Below are 15,422 nucleotides of genomic sequence, written 5' to 3' on the forward strand. Positions count from 1 at the left end.
GAGTTTGTTAAAAGAGGAGGTTCAAGTTGGTTATCCAATGATGTTTGAGCTATAAGTAGGAGCGACGAGTAACAATGACTAAGGGTTCCTATTTACAAGGGTCGAGGGTGATGATTCCGCTACCCATATGCTCATTTGGCTCCCTAGTGTCTCAAAGAGGGTGAGACATACGACATCAGTTAGAGAGCTCAAGGACGCATAACGCGATCCACGGATGTGATGGTCATTTATATCGTCCGGAAGATCGGTACACCAAAGGCACATGACACATGATAATTGTGCCGCGTCAACCTCATGATAGACAAGTATTATGCATGATCGGTTGACAGATCAGATCAAGCTAGACCTGCTAGGATTCTCCTGCCTATCAAAGGAGGAGCTGTGCATGGCATGTGCCCACGCCTGATCATGTGCCTTGCTTGCTGTCGCGCCTAATCGTGCTGGCCCGTTGCTTCTTGCTCATCACCGCGCCTACTCATGTTGGCCCATTGCTTCTTGCTCATCACTGTGCCTAGTCATGTTGGCCCATTGCACCTCCTTGTTCTCCATCGCTTATCGCTGTGCTCGACCACGTCAGTCCGTTGTGCCTCCTCATTCTCCACCGTTCACCACCGCGCCCGGCCTTGCTGGCTCACCGTGCACGCCCACGTTCGAATCAAGACATCGACTCTACTTCCTGACCTGATTCCGCCTGCTCTCGCTAACCTAAAAAATGGTGGCACATGTGAAATGGCAGAAGTGACTTGGTCGACATGTCAGCTCCACACGTCAACGTGCTGACTCCACCAGACTGACACATCAAAAACACATGATCGATCAATCGATACCCCCTATTCCTCTACGTGGATGACACATAAGCTCTATGTAGCTAACTTGTTTCCACCCGGGCTTGAAACGCGGACAGCTAAACGCAGCCGATGAGTGCCACTGAACTGAGAGTTGCAGTCCAATAAAGTGGAGGAGACTCGTGCATTCATTTAAGAGGTACTGCAATGACTACGATCAGTTTGAGAAGTGGAATTTCTGATGAACTAATTATGAAGTAAACAATTCTTAGAATAGTTTGGTTCAGAATGTATCTTGATGTTCTAAGAACGATTCTGCACCAGCTGCAAAGATCTATCACTTTGTTGAAGGTCTTGAGCAATGAATGAGAAGACCCTCCCAAAGGCTCAAATTTTGCTGGTTTCATAATATGAGAAAGAGAAATCAAGCACAGAACAGCATCAGACAAAGCCACATATGGTCGGCAAAGATCGATTCGTCTTCACGGAGGAAGAAGCGGCAGCTGAGGTAAAGCAAGATTGACTTCATGAAGTAATAAGCAGCAGCATAGTAATCTATGTGAAGAATGGATTAGCTTAGTCCGATTAGTATGGCTTGTCAATTGTGTCATGTTTCTGCAAAATATGAGACAGATAAATGCTCAGAGCTTGGAATTTAGGTTGCATTGACCATAATATTTCTCAGTCTAAAGAGTAGTCAATGTGGAGTGAAGAACAACAGTCTCAACGAGCAGCCAAGATAGATTGTGATGGAAGCATAGAAATCATCCCTATGTTGTAAAAAAAATTTAATGTGAAAATCTGAAATCAAATTATAATAGATTAAATATATGATATGTATCTTTTGATATTATTTAATTTTTTTTTTAATTACGGACACATCATCATCAATCTAAAAGTTACAATTATATCGATCAGGACAAAAGAAGATGAGAGAAGATCTCTAATCCCTTAATAATATCACTAATTCCTATTTCTTTTTATCTTCATATCTTCCTATTAATTTTTAAGAGGTCTTGTACTTAGATATTATACCCAAGTCTCGTAATCCATTACATCGAGATATCTCGTAAGGAATCCTATCATAATTAGATTTCTTTTCTATTGGTTAATATTGTAAATAGAATCTAATTATATTTATAATATATCTTATCTAATTAGATAATATCACAAAGGAAAAAAAAAAAAAAGAGTAAGAGTCATCTTACTTATATTTTGATAAATAAAAAAAATCCTAAGAAATGTACAAAAATAAAGAGATACAAGTCAAAATTTTCAAAGCATAAGTATGGATGTAATAAATCAAATGTCTTGCATAAAATCTAAAGATTTCCATATTGAACACAGCCAAAGTTTCCAACAGATCACAACCCTTCTACATATTTTGATGAAACTAAAGATCAAGCTGAAAAAAGAATTCTGGATATTATACCCAAGTCTGTTACTTAAAATGATCAGGCGGAAAATATATATATTAAGCTAATTATATTCCTTCTCTAGCAACAAAATAACAGTGCAATAGAATAAAATATTATATAATCTAAATAATATCAATTCAGATATTGTGATGATATGACAATAATGAATTCTTGGAAAAGAAAATTTATGTTCTTTTTTTTTTTTTGCAAAATGTTTTGTATTTCAAATTTCTCGCAGATTATTTTATTTTTTTAAATAATAGGGATTTTCCTAAGGAATTAATTTTAAGAAATTAAAATAAGTGTGCCACGTGTGAGTCGGCTACTGCATCATTCTCTACGGGTCCACTGCTTGCGCTGACGTGTACTCCCATTCCAGAAGCACTTCCCTATCAAACCTCGACTCCCGTTTCGAGCAACAGCGAAGAGACCAGCGCGTCTTTCCTCGCCTCCTATCTTGTTCTTTTCATGGACGGCGGATCTTGTTTGAGGCATGGATTTGAGGTGCGTTTTCCACCTGTTCCTCGTTTAAGATTTGTTGGGGAAGATTGCGTCGGCGAGAAAGAGGGGTTCTTGACGGACGAGCAGAGTGGGGTGATGAGGGGAGACCCCCGGACTTCTTTGCCGCTTCCGGAAACCAATGGTAAGGTTAGGGCTTGATGGTTGCCTTGTAGAACCTCTCGTTTGCCATAATCGTATCTTTTCTTCTCTTTGGCGATTAACACTCAACGATTTCTAGGAATCCTTTGTGACATTTGCTTGATCTTTATCCCGTACTTATCTGGTCATTGAAAAGATGAATTGAATGTCAAATTTCTAGGGTTTGTGTTTCAAATGGCATACTACAATAGATGAATAAGATGATAACTTGTGTAGGTTTTATTTATTAATATAAGTCACTGCACATGATATAATTCCTTTAGCATTGTTTGTACAGTCTCTTGTAGTGCCTTAGAACCATGGGATCATCATCCTTTGCATTTTTGTGCTCTTCGTAAGAACTACAATTGAGAAGATTTCACAGTAACTAGTTGAAGGCTCCTTCAAGATAGTTGACTTCATTTAGGACTCCATTTAATTCCATTTTATCATTTATATATTCAAAGACAGAGACTAGAAGGATGAAAGAATTAGCATTAGTGACATTAGGAGAGAGAGAGAGAGAGAGAGAGACCTAAGAATACTGTATTAGAATCTAAGGATAAACATCTAAGGATATGATTTTGATTCAATGACAGTCATTAGAATTAGTATACTGCACTATAATTGTGCTGAATTCAATTTCTTTTGAAAATCTAACTGATTTGCTTTTGGATATGCATTGTGTACTTTTATGTTACTAAATGCAAAGGCTAGCATTGGTTGATGATATGAACCTCACCATGCATCAACAGATGTACCCAGCATTTTTGTATTTACATATAGGACTTCCAATTGGATGCTTTGGTCCATCAACAGAAGTAGCACCTGTTCTTCGAGCAGTTAAACTTGTTCTAAGTGTTCTTTTTCTGTATCAATCTTTCATCAACATGACCAGCCAACCATACATCTCTTCTTGTTATGTGTTCTCCATGCTTTCCTATTATTGTCTCCTATAAAATTAATCTATTTAGTTGGATCCACATTGTACAGTACTTGTTGCTCTTTATATGTTTGGCATTGTTCTTGATTAGATCTGATTGGCTAGTTACCTACATCAAGGATCCCTTCTATCTCATAAATTATACTTTCATGTAGTATTTTGTTAAGTACTTACTATGAAAGTTTGCATATTAGTTTTAACTCTAGAAAGCATTTAAAATTCAACCCATTATTTGCTGTCTATTCTGCTTTCTTTATTTAAATATTATCCTTTTCAGTAATTTCAGATGAAACTTAATCTCATTTGTGTAGTGTGCCATGCCAATGCTAAGTTCCCTGTTCCCTTGGAAGAAACCAAGAAAAACTTGATAATTAAGAGTTTTGGTACTGAATTTATTTGCCTTTAACTTCAGATGAGTTCAACTGCCATGGATGAAAACCATTTGAGATCCTCTATAAGAGAGAAGACCTATGATTGTTTTTGCATGCATCGAGTTCGACCTAAGCCTTTCCGGTTAATATTCTATCGTAAAAATATGTATTTCTTGTTTTGTTACTTTACTAGAGCAAATGCTATAGATAGGGATGGCAGCAGCATTGTCTTTAGTATCTCCAACCATTTAAATTGGTTTCAGTACTCTTTAATTTGGTTTGAGACAGACAAATTGAGTAGAAAAGTAGGTACCTGATTCAGGTTTGAATCGAGGTACTATGTAGTTAGACATATTTGGTTTCTGGCTGATAGAGACAAAATTGTTCATCCCACGTAATCTTGACATGTGGAATTCGATGCAAGATGACGACAAAATATCAGAACGATCATGTTAGCACCGATCGTAACGAAAGATATTTTTTAGATAAAAAATGATTTAGAGAATATTTCCTTGATCCTAAGTGCTTTAGGACTCTTGTCCTCTTGGAGTAGTAGGGTTAGACCCTATCTCATTCTCTCTCGATCTTCTCTCCTTCTCTATTACCATTGGAGGGTCACATTCGTCGGGATGGATTAGCGGCTTGTCGAGGCTCAGTTTATCCTCTCGGAATTTTCACAACACTAGTAGAAGAAAATTCACGAGTATCCTACTTGTCGTCATTCAGATGTTGTACGAGCCACTTAAACCGGGGTTAGATAGAAAAACAGGTACTTTAGTCGGGTTTAGATTAGGGTTTAGACCCAATGAGGTTGGTCAGGGTTCAGATATTGGTGAAACATATGGGCATGGAATAAAGTTGCTATCCCTACCAATAAAGTCATGTCTTTTAATTGCCCAGCAGCATGTGGAGAACGTGAGGCTACTATTTACCACATTGATAGTCATCAAATCTTTGTAAGTTCATTACTAATGACAAGGAATTCTAGCCATCTTTGGTCCTCTTAAGTTCATTACTAATGACAAGGATTTCTAGCCATCTTTGGTCCTCTAAAGACTTTCATGATAGTATGCACAAGATCACGTGATCATGTGTAAACAAAATTGTAGCTACAATATACGACTGGTAGTCTCCATAGAGAGAGGTCTTCCCCATCTCCAAATCTAGGGAGGCAAGAACACCCAAGGAACTGGGGGCAGGAAAGGCAAGGCACGGCGCTAACCCCATTCATTCATTCCCCTTCCGTTGGGCAGGCAAAAGACTAGAGGAGGAGCAGCAGCAGCAGCAGCACCAGCAGCTGGGAGGGGGGAATGAGGCAAAAGTGGAAGCCATGGGGCAGAGGCAGAGCAAATCCTCGGGACCCCACTCGCATCCTTCCAAACTCCCAAGCACTGCAATGTGCGATGTGCGATGTGCGATGTGCGATGTGCAATGTGATGCATGATGGAAGACGGCCTCAGCAGTGACAACCCCCTGTTTCGATGACAAAAGCAGGTCCCCTGAAAGAGGAGAAAGCAAGCAAAAGGTGGCACTGCCTCCCTGCTTGCTTCTTGTCAAACGGCACAAGCTAGTTAAGCACCATGAAAAGGGGATGGAGATGGCGATGGCGACGGTGATGGTGATAGCGATGGCGATGGGGTCTCTCTCTCTCTCTCTCTCTCTCTCTCTCTCTTCACAAAGTCCACCCCACCACCTCAGTACACTTGGATGGAATGTTTCCTGCTGCATTTTAGCTTGCCATTGATGTGTACAAATAATACTTGGTGGTGGGAAATTAAACTTGCAATTTTGAGGTGAAGATTAATCATCAAAATTCGCATAATCCCCGTTGAGAACAATGTGCGACGGAGAATCTCTCTCTCCGAGAAAGTATTATGTTCCACAATCCACTCGATTTTGAGTAACCAAAGCAATTAATTATAACAACCAAGAGTACAATTTCTTTGCTGAACCTTGATCTATGAGACCATTCAAGAAAAGAAACAGTATGGGGTGACATGAGGGAGCGTATGCCCATGCGAATACATGTAATATAATGGGACCCCTTCGATCAAGACTAGAGTGGGGGGAGCCCTAAAGCGGGCACCGAGGAATGGAAGAAAGAGACGTGCCTTTTGTATATGATCTTACGGGGAGGAGTGAGAAATGGATGCATTGATGGGAGGGAAAAGTGAGCGATACGTGGCCATGATGGAAACCCACCCGAGCGTGGGGCACAAATAACTTAAGCCATCTCCCATCAGGCGTTGCCTACTACGCTTAGGATATCCAACGCGGTCGAGCGATCGAATCCGAACCAGCTGGACCGGAAAAATCGACACCGGTTTTGAACCAAAATCGATGAGATCGACCGGTTTAGTAATGGAGAATGTGTACATTGTATCTTTAAACCCCGGTTTAAAGCCTCGTCCGGTTCGATTTGCCTTGCCGGGTCATTGCACCATTCGATTAAAAGATATGCACGAGTATTGGGATGAGAGAGAGGAGAGAGAAAGGATGGGAATGTAATATAATAGGGAGGAGGAGACAGGGGCGTGCAAGTAACGAAGAGAACACGTAGATTGACGTGGTCTCGGGAATCACGTGTCGGGGAAGACGGTCGGATATTGTATGCATGCATGGCGAGAACCGGCGGGGTGGCGTTGGAAGCCGGGAGTGCGCACGGCCACCAGCTGCCGTTTGCACGCGCCCGTACTCTCTCTCTCCCCCCCTCCTCTATTATTTTTCGACTTGAGCCATAGTCATCTCTCTCTCTCTCTCTCTCTCTCTCTCTCTCTCAAAAGCTTTAGCAATCTTAATCGCTTCTTGCATGAACTCGATTCTACCATGTCAGTCATGGAACGGATGGATGTTAGTATATTAGTTTGGAGGCAGAAGCACAATGCAACCCACATTTTTGGTAGAACCTGGGAGTTGGAGACCACGTATACGTCGTCCATGTCTCAGGGGTCCTTGCTGCATCGGAACCCTGGAATACAGTCCACGCGCCACCAGATGTAACGTGGAATGCATCCCTACGTAAATCTCCACCTCAGCAAATGAAAACACTTGGATTAACGTGCTGTTCATGTCATAAAGATTTGAACCAATATAGCATCTAGTCAATGGCAACTGAGTCAAACCGAGGATGATGATTTGAGATTGAGCTCATGGTGTGTCCATCGGTCTGGCTCGATCAGGTTTGACTAATTTTGACCGGGGTCGTGGTGAGAGTACCTAATTAAGGCATATGCCAATAACACTGAAAGGAAGAAATAGCACATTTATTAATGCACGAGGGAGAGAGAGAGAGAGAGATGGTGATGCGGTGCTTGCAGCAAACCCAGACAAGGAAGGCAAAGTGGGAGAGCTCTTTTACACCCCTGTCAACTTTGCAATATCCAATGGTCAAAGCGAGCCCCTTCGCAACTTTCTCCAGGCCATATGTAGCAAAAACAGATCTTTCTCCTAGGAGATGATAAGCTGCACCAGGAAGAGCAGTAGCAGCAGCAGCAGTAGCAGCAGGAGCAGCGGCAGCAACAGCAGGGGGCAGCAGCCCCAGGAAGACACATTCTCACTGCTTCTCCCTTCTCCTTCCGCCACCCCCTCCCCCTTCCTCTCCCCGCCCCTCTTCCCCAGCACCTCTTTATAGCAGGCAGGCACAGCGTCCCAGGGGAAACCCCAGGCCAGTCCCCATTTCGGTGCAAGCAAAGCCTCCGCTCACGGACCAGGGGGGAAGCCCCAGGGGCACCTTCGTCATTTACTCTCTTGGCGGGTGGCTTCCCGTTATGGAAGTCGCCGTTCAAAACCCCCCGTCTGGGCAAAACCGATAACTGATAGAACCACCCCCGCTTTTCCCACTTTCCACCTTACGTTTCGGCGAGCCAGGTGGGACAGAGGGCGTGCGGTCGTCGAAATTACGGGGTGAATCTACGGGAGCCCTCCCCCCCGTTACGTGGGAGCGCCGGCATATCGCCACCGCATTAAAACCGCACTCGCTCGCTTTATTTCCTTCTTCGCCTTCTTTTGATTGATTGCGCTCCGCTCTCTCTCTCTCTCTCTCTATCTCTCTCGCTCACTCCCTTTCGCTCTCTCGTCTCGCTCTTGCTCTGGCTGTCGCTGTCCTTCCTCGCCCTCCGGCGTAGCGGTCTTCCGTACCGGTTTTTTTTAGCTTGTAGCGGTTTTGTGTGCAGGGTTTAAAGAGAGAGGAGGAGCGGAGAGAGGGGTTTAGGATCTCTTGGGGTTGCGAGGATGGAGGGGGGCGGCCGGGGGAATCTTCTAGATCCGGCGGCGGCGGAGTTCCACCCGACAGCGGCAACGGCGGGCCAGCTCGCCCTTGGACACCCGCAAATTTACTACGCCTACGCTCCTCCTCCTCCGCCGCCGCCGCATCCGCCGGTTGTGGCGGTCCCGGTGTTCCACCTCCAGCAGCCGCAGCAGGTGGAGGTGGCCGCCGCGACGAGGGCGGTGGCGCTGAGCATGGTGCCCCGGCACGTGGGGGAGGCGGAGGTGAGGGCGGGGATGGAGGCCTTCGGCGGGGTTCGGGCGGTGGAGATGGGCGCGCTGGCGGCGGAGGGGGTCGTCATCGTCCACTTCTTCGACCTGCGGAGCGCGGAGGCGGCGGTGGCGGAGGTTCGGGAACAGCACGCGCGGCAGCACGGCGGGATCGGGTTCGGCGCCCCGGCCGGCTCCGCCGCAGCGGGGAATTGGGCGGCGCCGTGGATGTGGTGCCCTCAGCAGCCCGGCGGCGGCCGGGGGACGATAGCTGGGCAGCCCGTCTGGGCCCAGTTCGCCGCCGTCGGTCTCGACGACCCCAACCAGGGTTCCCTCGTCGTCCTCAATTCGGATACCACCATCCCCTTGCTCGCACTCAGAGAAATCTTCGAACCCTTGGGTATGGAACAGCAACTCGTTATAGCCTGTCAGCCTCTTCATTCTTCTTTTGCTTCAGCGGCCCCCCTTCTATCTCTCTTTTGCGAGAATAGATCGAAGCGAGCAGCAGCAATAAATGACTATTGCATCTGCTTTGCTTTGTCTCGATGTCGTCAAGCAAGAGAGACAAAGATTTCCAAAGATTTGTGTTATAATTGCATCTGTCGGGTTCGTCTTATTATCGTTGCCATTCTCGTTCTTTCTTAGGCTTTACTTGGTGAGTTCCTCATCTTCTGTCGGTGTCGTTCTTGTTCAATTCTTATACCTTGTGATGATGTGACAGGGGCGGTGAAGGAGGCGAGGGAGATGCCGTCGAAGCCGCAGCACAGGGTAGTGGAGTTCTTCGACACGAGGGATGCAGCTCGCGCCATCGCGGAGCTCAACGGGAAGGAGATCAACGGAAGGCGTCTGCTGCTGGAATTTAGCAGACACGGCAGCAGCCACACCAGGAGGTTACACTGTTCGCTTGTAGTTGAGACTACTATTTCGCTGTTTCTATGTTAGAAGAGTCTGCTGCTGATGGTTTTGGGTTCGTATGCCACCGGCAGCCATACAAGGAGCAGTCCCGGGCACGCCCATGGCCACCACGGTTCCCCTTTGCCGCCGAGGTTTCTTCGCGGTAGTCCCCAGCCCAGCAGGTGGGCGCAGGCAAGTGGAGGTTCGCCGAGATCGTCCTCGTCGTCGCTCCGCGGGGAGTCAAGCCCCGGATCCGTGGTGGTGCTGAAGAGGACCAATGCCACTACAACTCCTGCCTCCGTTGCCAGAAGTGGTAGTAGCAGTGGGAGGAGAAATAAGAACAGCAGCAGCTCCAACTACCCGGCAGCGTCATCGTCGTCATCGAAGCAGCAGCAACAGCAGCGGCAGTCGAGCGGTGGCGGGGGCAACGGCAGCGGCAGCGGCAGCGGCAGGCGGAGTTGGAAGAACCGAAGCAAGAGTAGCGGCGAGTCGAGGTTTCTCTTCAAAGAAGCGGAATCGGAGGAATCATCCGAATCCTCATGTAGGGATTCCAGAACCACAGTCATGATTAAGAACATCCCAAACAAGTACAGGTCCCCCACTCTTCTCCCCCGCGCCCCCCCCCCCCCCCCCCCTTCAAAGTATCTTATCCAGATGTCGGTGTCTCTTGATACATATGATCTCTCCGTCGGTTAATTGGATGCATTCGTCTCCTTTACTTGCTTCAATCCCTCTCTTTCTCTCTCTATCTCTTGGTGGTGCAGTCAGAAGCTGCTGTTGAACATGTTGGACAACCACTGCATTCAGTGCAATGAGCAGCTCGGCGAGGGAGCAGACGAGCCCTACTCCGCCTACGACTTCGTCTACCTGCCTATCGACTTCAAGTAAGACATCCAACCTTGAGAAAACTCAGAGATAGTGGATTCTGTAGAGACCTTGATGATAAAGTTGTTTGTTTCTTTCACCTTCGAGTGAAAGAAGCAGCACCACAAATGAGATGGTAGCAGATGTTTTTGCCGAGAGTGGTAACATACATGGGAGATTCACAGAAACAAGCCCGAGAAGGGTAGTAATAGGAGGCGGCGGAGGAAGGAGGACGGGGGAGGAGGGGGAGAGAGAAAAAAAAAAGGGAGGGATCCCTGCCGGCCGCTGCAGCTGCTTCATGAGCTGTGCTTCTCCTACCTTCCGTACCCTGCACCTTTGGCTGCTCAGCAAATGGCTGTAGAGAGCCCAAATGGCAATGAAGTCGCTGCCTGGCACATAAAGACGGATCCTTTCTCTCTCCCTCCCTTCCCTTCCCTTCCCTTCCCTTCCCCGCTGTAGCGAGGCCGGGGAAAGACAGAATAAAGAAGAACGCCAGGAAATCCTTTGCCCACCACAACCGTGAAAGGAGAATGAACCCCATCAAACCCTAATCAGAAAGGAAACTTTCCAAGGCATAGAATATGGGCAGCGAACCCTACTGCTCATTTGTGATTTCACAGCAAGTAGGTTGGAAAAGACCCATCAGAGCTCATGTTGGCAGGAGGCCTTCAGAGACATTGATAATTAAGGACTACGACAGCAGAAGCATTATATGATTTCTTTATTAGTATTATACACCCAAAGATCCACAGATGTTTGTGTTTCCATGATCATCCTGTCAACTGGTTCGCTTTTCCTCTCACATCGGATATCAACGGGGTGGGGAGGGGGAAAGCAGCTTTGGACACAAAAAATAATGAAAAGTTGCATTGCAAGCGAGAACATAGGAACATGACATGACTGATTCTTTGATTTGAGCTGCTTTCTCTAGTTCGATTGCATCTTCTTGTAATGTAGACGTTGTAGTAGCATTAGCTCATGAGCTCGTCTTTGGTTGACGTTGTGAAGCAACAAGTGCAATGTTGGCTATGGATTCGTGAACCTGACGTCGCCGGAGGCCGCGTTCAGGCTCTACAAGGCCTTCCACCTGCAGCCGTGGGAAGTCTTCAACTCGCGCAAGATCTGCCAGGTTACCTACGCTCGGTTGCAGGTGGTGGCAGCTCTCGACGTTTCTTCATGGATTTGGCCTGGAATTCTTTGCCTGACTTGGTTGATTTCTCTTTCAAGGGATTGGAGGCGCTCAAGGAGCACTTCAGGAACTCCAAGTTCGCGTGCGACAACGACGAGTACATGCCGGTGGTCTTCTCGCCGCCCCGCGACGGGCGGCGGCTCACGGAGCCCGTCCCGGTCGTGGTCGGGCGCGAGCAGCGTATGGTGGACCTCGCCCGGGCGCAGTCCGGGTGCACCAGCCTCACCGACGAGACTGCGTCGCAGCAGGCAGCGGACAGCGGCGGGGCGTCCTCCACCACCACCTCCACCCACGCGCCATCCGACAACCCCGACGGCGGAGACGACGACGACGACGACGACGACAGTAATGATGACGAGGAGGTTGGCCTAGGCATGGGCCGCCGAGGGGACGACGGTAGCGGCGGCGACGAGACTGGCCTTCAACTGAGCCAATCTGTGCTGCACCTATCCTGCAACTAGAAAGAAGACTCCAGAAAACCATACCGGTCGAGTCGGCCAATCCCATCCCGAGTCTTGCAGCCATGTATTCTCTCTCTCTCTCTCTGATACCTTTGAGATTAAGCTTGGGATGGTAGCGCATATATCTGAGTGTATTCGAGACATTGATGATGATGATGATGATGTTGTTGTTGTGGTTGTTGTTGTTACTTCTCATTTATTACAGTTAAGCATCTCTTCTCAACTGGCGTACGTGATCTTTCTCTTCTCCACATGCTTGTCTGTGTTTGCTTGTCCCTGTCACAGATATCCCCTCACCATGCCATTATTTTATGCTCATCAACGAAGGAAAAGAAGGGGAGGGAGGCCAAGTGCAGGGACGCCACAGGGCGCACGCTGGTGGCGCCCACACCCGTCTGCTACGAACGCGAGCGGCGGAGGCATTCCCGTGGCGGTGCTTTGACTGGCTACTGTTCACGCAGAGAAACCATTCATCGAGTGGTATCGGTAGAAGGATTCGCTCCTCCACTCTGTGCTCGGATTAAGGAAGTGGATCCGCCCGATGCTCCCCAACCCGCACCGGGCAACGCGTCGGTCCTTGGAATTCCGAGACCCTCCAAACCCACGCCGATAACAATGCGGTAACACATCGATCATGGAACACTACACTTGTGGTCCTCCTGCTCCTCCTCCTCCTCCTCCTCCTCCTGCTGCGCGAGCATCTGCGCATCCAAAAAAAATTGACTGCAGGAGGCAGCAGAAGAAGACTGTCTGTACCAACGAGTTTGATCATGCAGTGGATGGCAGAACAGAGGCGAAACCCAAATGCGAACAAGGAAAAGACATGACACCAAGCTTCATCAACGCTGTTGGGGACCTCAAGCCTACCTGATGAGGGTCAGTGGCAGCGTTAATCCACCGGCTTAGCTTCCTCGTGGCTGTACTATGGCGCCCCTCCATCGCCCTGATCCGAACGAATACCGTTGTTTCTGGAGAGAGAGAAAGAGAGAGTGGGGTGGAGATGGGAGTGCGTCGAATTGCCCGGGTATTGGGATGTCGTTCATGCAAAAGGGGAGAGCGTGGGACGAAGGCACAGAGGCAGGGAAATAATAAATGGGAGGAGAAGACGAGAGAGAAGGAGACAGGGAGGGATCGGACATCGAGGGTGTGTCAGAGACTAAGTGCCTGACAGGTAGGCAGGCAGACCACGTAGGACGATTTCCCCCATGACGTGTCCCCCCTTCCACCTGCGCACGGTCGTCGCCCGTTGACCGCCTCCGTACCCCTCCACCACCACCACCACCACCCAACACAGCTTGGACCACCGCCCAATCCCCTTTGGAAGCCAATATGATTCGTCCCCACTATCCCTTTTTTCCCCAACACACACACATAATAAATCATAAATATTATTTTTATTTATATTAAATCCCTCTTATCATTTTATATGTATTTATTCATAATTATTAAATTATAGGTGATATTGGAAAATAATTCGATCAGAACCTCAAGTCATTCGATCATCCAATCAATTACTTCGTTCTTAAAATATATAAAATTACTTATTTTTTAAAATAATATATATTAAAATTACAAAATAAAGATTGAGCCATCACCAACCTAAATAAGAAGAAGATTAGCATAAAATAATAATAATAACAAATATCAAAAGTACAAAGTGGTTGAGTGTAAGCTAAAGAGTAGAGATAGTGATCTTATTTGGACTTAATGTAATTACAACATGATTACATTCAGATTGAGAGAGTAGAGATTGGGGCGTCTACGACATAACATATAAAATCGAAAGCGAGTTTGCTTGATCGAGGTATAGGTCTCGAGTTCTTTCTCTACCTTTCGGAACACGTAAATTTCAAAAAATATCTTAAAGGGAAAGAGAGATCCGATGGATTTATGAGTCTTTGATTCTCGTACTCTTCAATCAACGTGAGACTAAACGATCTTATCAATATATATATATAATTAAATCTATAAGCTATAAGATTATTGACGTAAAGGCATTTTGTCTTGGATTCAGGTGGAGTGTACTATGAGAGGCTGCCACTCTTTGGTTCCTCAATAATTTGAGTGCCCTTATAAGGGTTTAATCCCATCTCCTGTAGCTTTCAACTAAGTCACAACAGTACATACGGCCACCGCATTAAGCCCATCACTTTCACCTTTTCAGATGCCCATTAATTCTTTTGCGACAAAAAATATTCACCTCCACCGCATCTCATGAATAAGCAATCAATTAGTTTATCCCGTAAAAATTTTAATATATATTCTAAACTTGAATGAGTAATAAAAATTATTTTTAAAAAAATTATTAGAGATGCTTACGAGTAATGAAAACAAATGTGATTAATAATTCCGTACTATAGTTATTAGGGGCATTCCCTCTTTTAGGGGGGTGGATAATGAAAACAAATGAAAGAACGAAAGAAAGAAGAAAGATACATTATGATTATCAATCAACCCATGCATCAATCCAATGTTCCACTCCCGCATGAAATATATTGTCATCGACTTCTATTTCGTATAAGATCAAATTATCTCACATCAACTACCGTGTTTCTCATATATATATATATATATATATATATATATATATATATATATATATATATATATATATATATATATATATATATATATATATATATACTCACTCACGAATCCTATCACCCATAAACTATTATAATTATATCGATCCATGATCGACATTCTTAACAGAAACAACATCTTGCAGGGGCATGATAAATTTTCTCAATTGCATGAGAAAATCGGACTGTTTTATTAAAAGAAATTCTTCCTTCTAAATTGTATAAATAGGAAGAACGTATCAATGAAAAATATCTCTTTTATCTTCTATCTCTTCTACCTTCTATACTAAAGAAAATTATAATTTTTTTCTTAAAAACTACGAAATTAATTGACTAAAAAAATAGAGCACATTTTTCTTATTTTGTTCCAAAAGGGACCCACAAAAGTCAAATTCTAACAAATTGGCACCGTCGGTTATTCTAAGTTGGATCCATGCGCGCGCACACACACCCTCGTCTCTCCAACACATAGAGATACATACCTTCATTTCTTCGTGGCAATCACCCCTCATCGATTCGGTACGCCATCAAACCAACCGTGTATCGTCTTTCCCAAAAGGTCACGTTCGATCAATAGGGCATTCACTGTGTTTTTGGGTGGGGGAGGGTGGGGTAAAGAAGTCCCATCGATGATCACAGTCTCTCTCAACTTTCACGTCACCCATCAAACACATTCATTTCTTTGCTTTTGATCTTATCCTTAAAAATCAAAAGAAAATGAAGCAAATTCCACGTCTACAGTGCAATCCTACCTCGTGATTGGCGGTAAGATTCGTGGGTACGTTAGCGTCGTGAACGAATTG

At 45.6% G+C, this 15,422-nt stretch overlaps 1 protein-coding gene across 2 annotated transcripts; it reads left to right on the plus strand.

Moving 5' to 3' along the window:
• Positions 1-7,555: 7,555 nt before the first annotated feature.
• Positions 7,556-12,121, plus strand: LOC135620238 (protein terminal ear1 homolog). Of its 2 annotated transcripts, none has more exons than XM_065123028.1 (6): positions 7,556-9,029; positions 9,351-9,519; positions 9,616-10,116; positions 10,288-10,407; positions 11,396-11,537; positions 11,615-12,121. In XM_065123028.1, the coding sequence occupies exons 1-6, from the start codon at positions 8,387-8,389 to the stop codon at positions 12,035-12,037; spliced, it is 1,998 nt and encodes a 665-aa protein (XP_064979100.1). In that variant the 5' UTR covers positions 7,556-8,386; the 3' UTR covers positions 12,038-12,121. The 2 variants fall into 2 exon arrangements, with proteins under 2 accessions (XP_064979100.1, XP_064979101.1); XM_065123029.1 differs by having other exon boundaries at positions 9,616-10,110.
• The last annotated feature ends 3,301 nt before the right edge of the window (positions 12,122-15,422 follow it).

This window comes from Musa acuminata, chromosome BXJ2-8 (genome assembly GCF_036884655.1).
Source record: "Musa acuminata AAA Group cultivar baxijiao chromosome BXJ2-8, Cavendish_Baxijiao_AAA, whole genome shotgun sequence".
In the NCBI taxonomy this organism is placed as follows: Eukaryota; Viridiplantae; Streptophyta; class Magnoliopsida; order Zingiberales; family Musaceae; genus Musa; species Musa acuminata.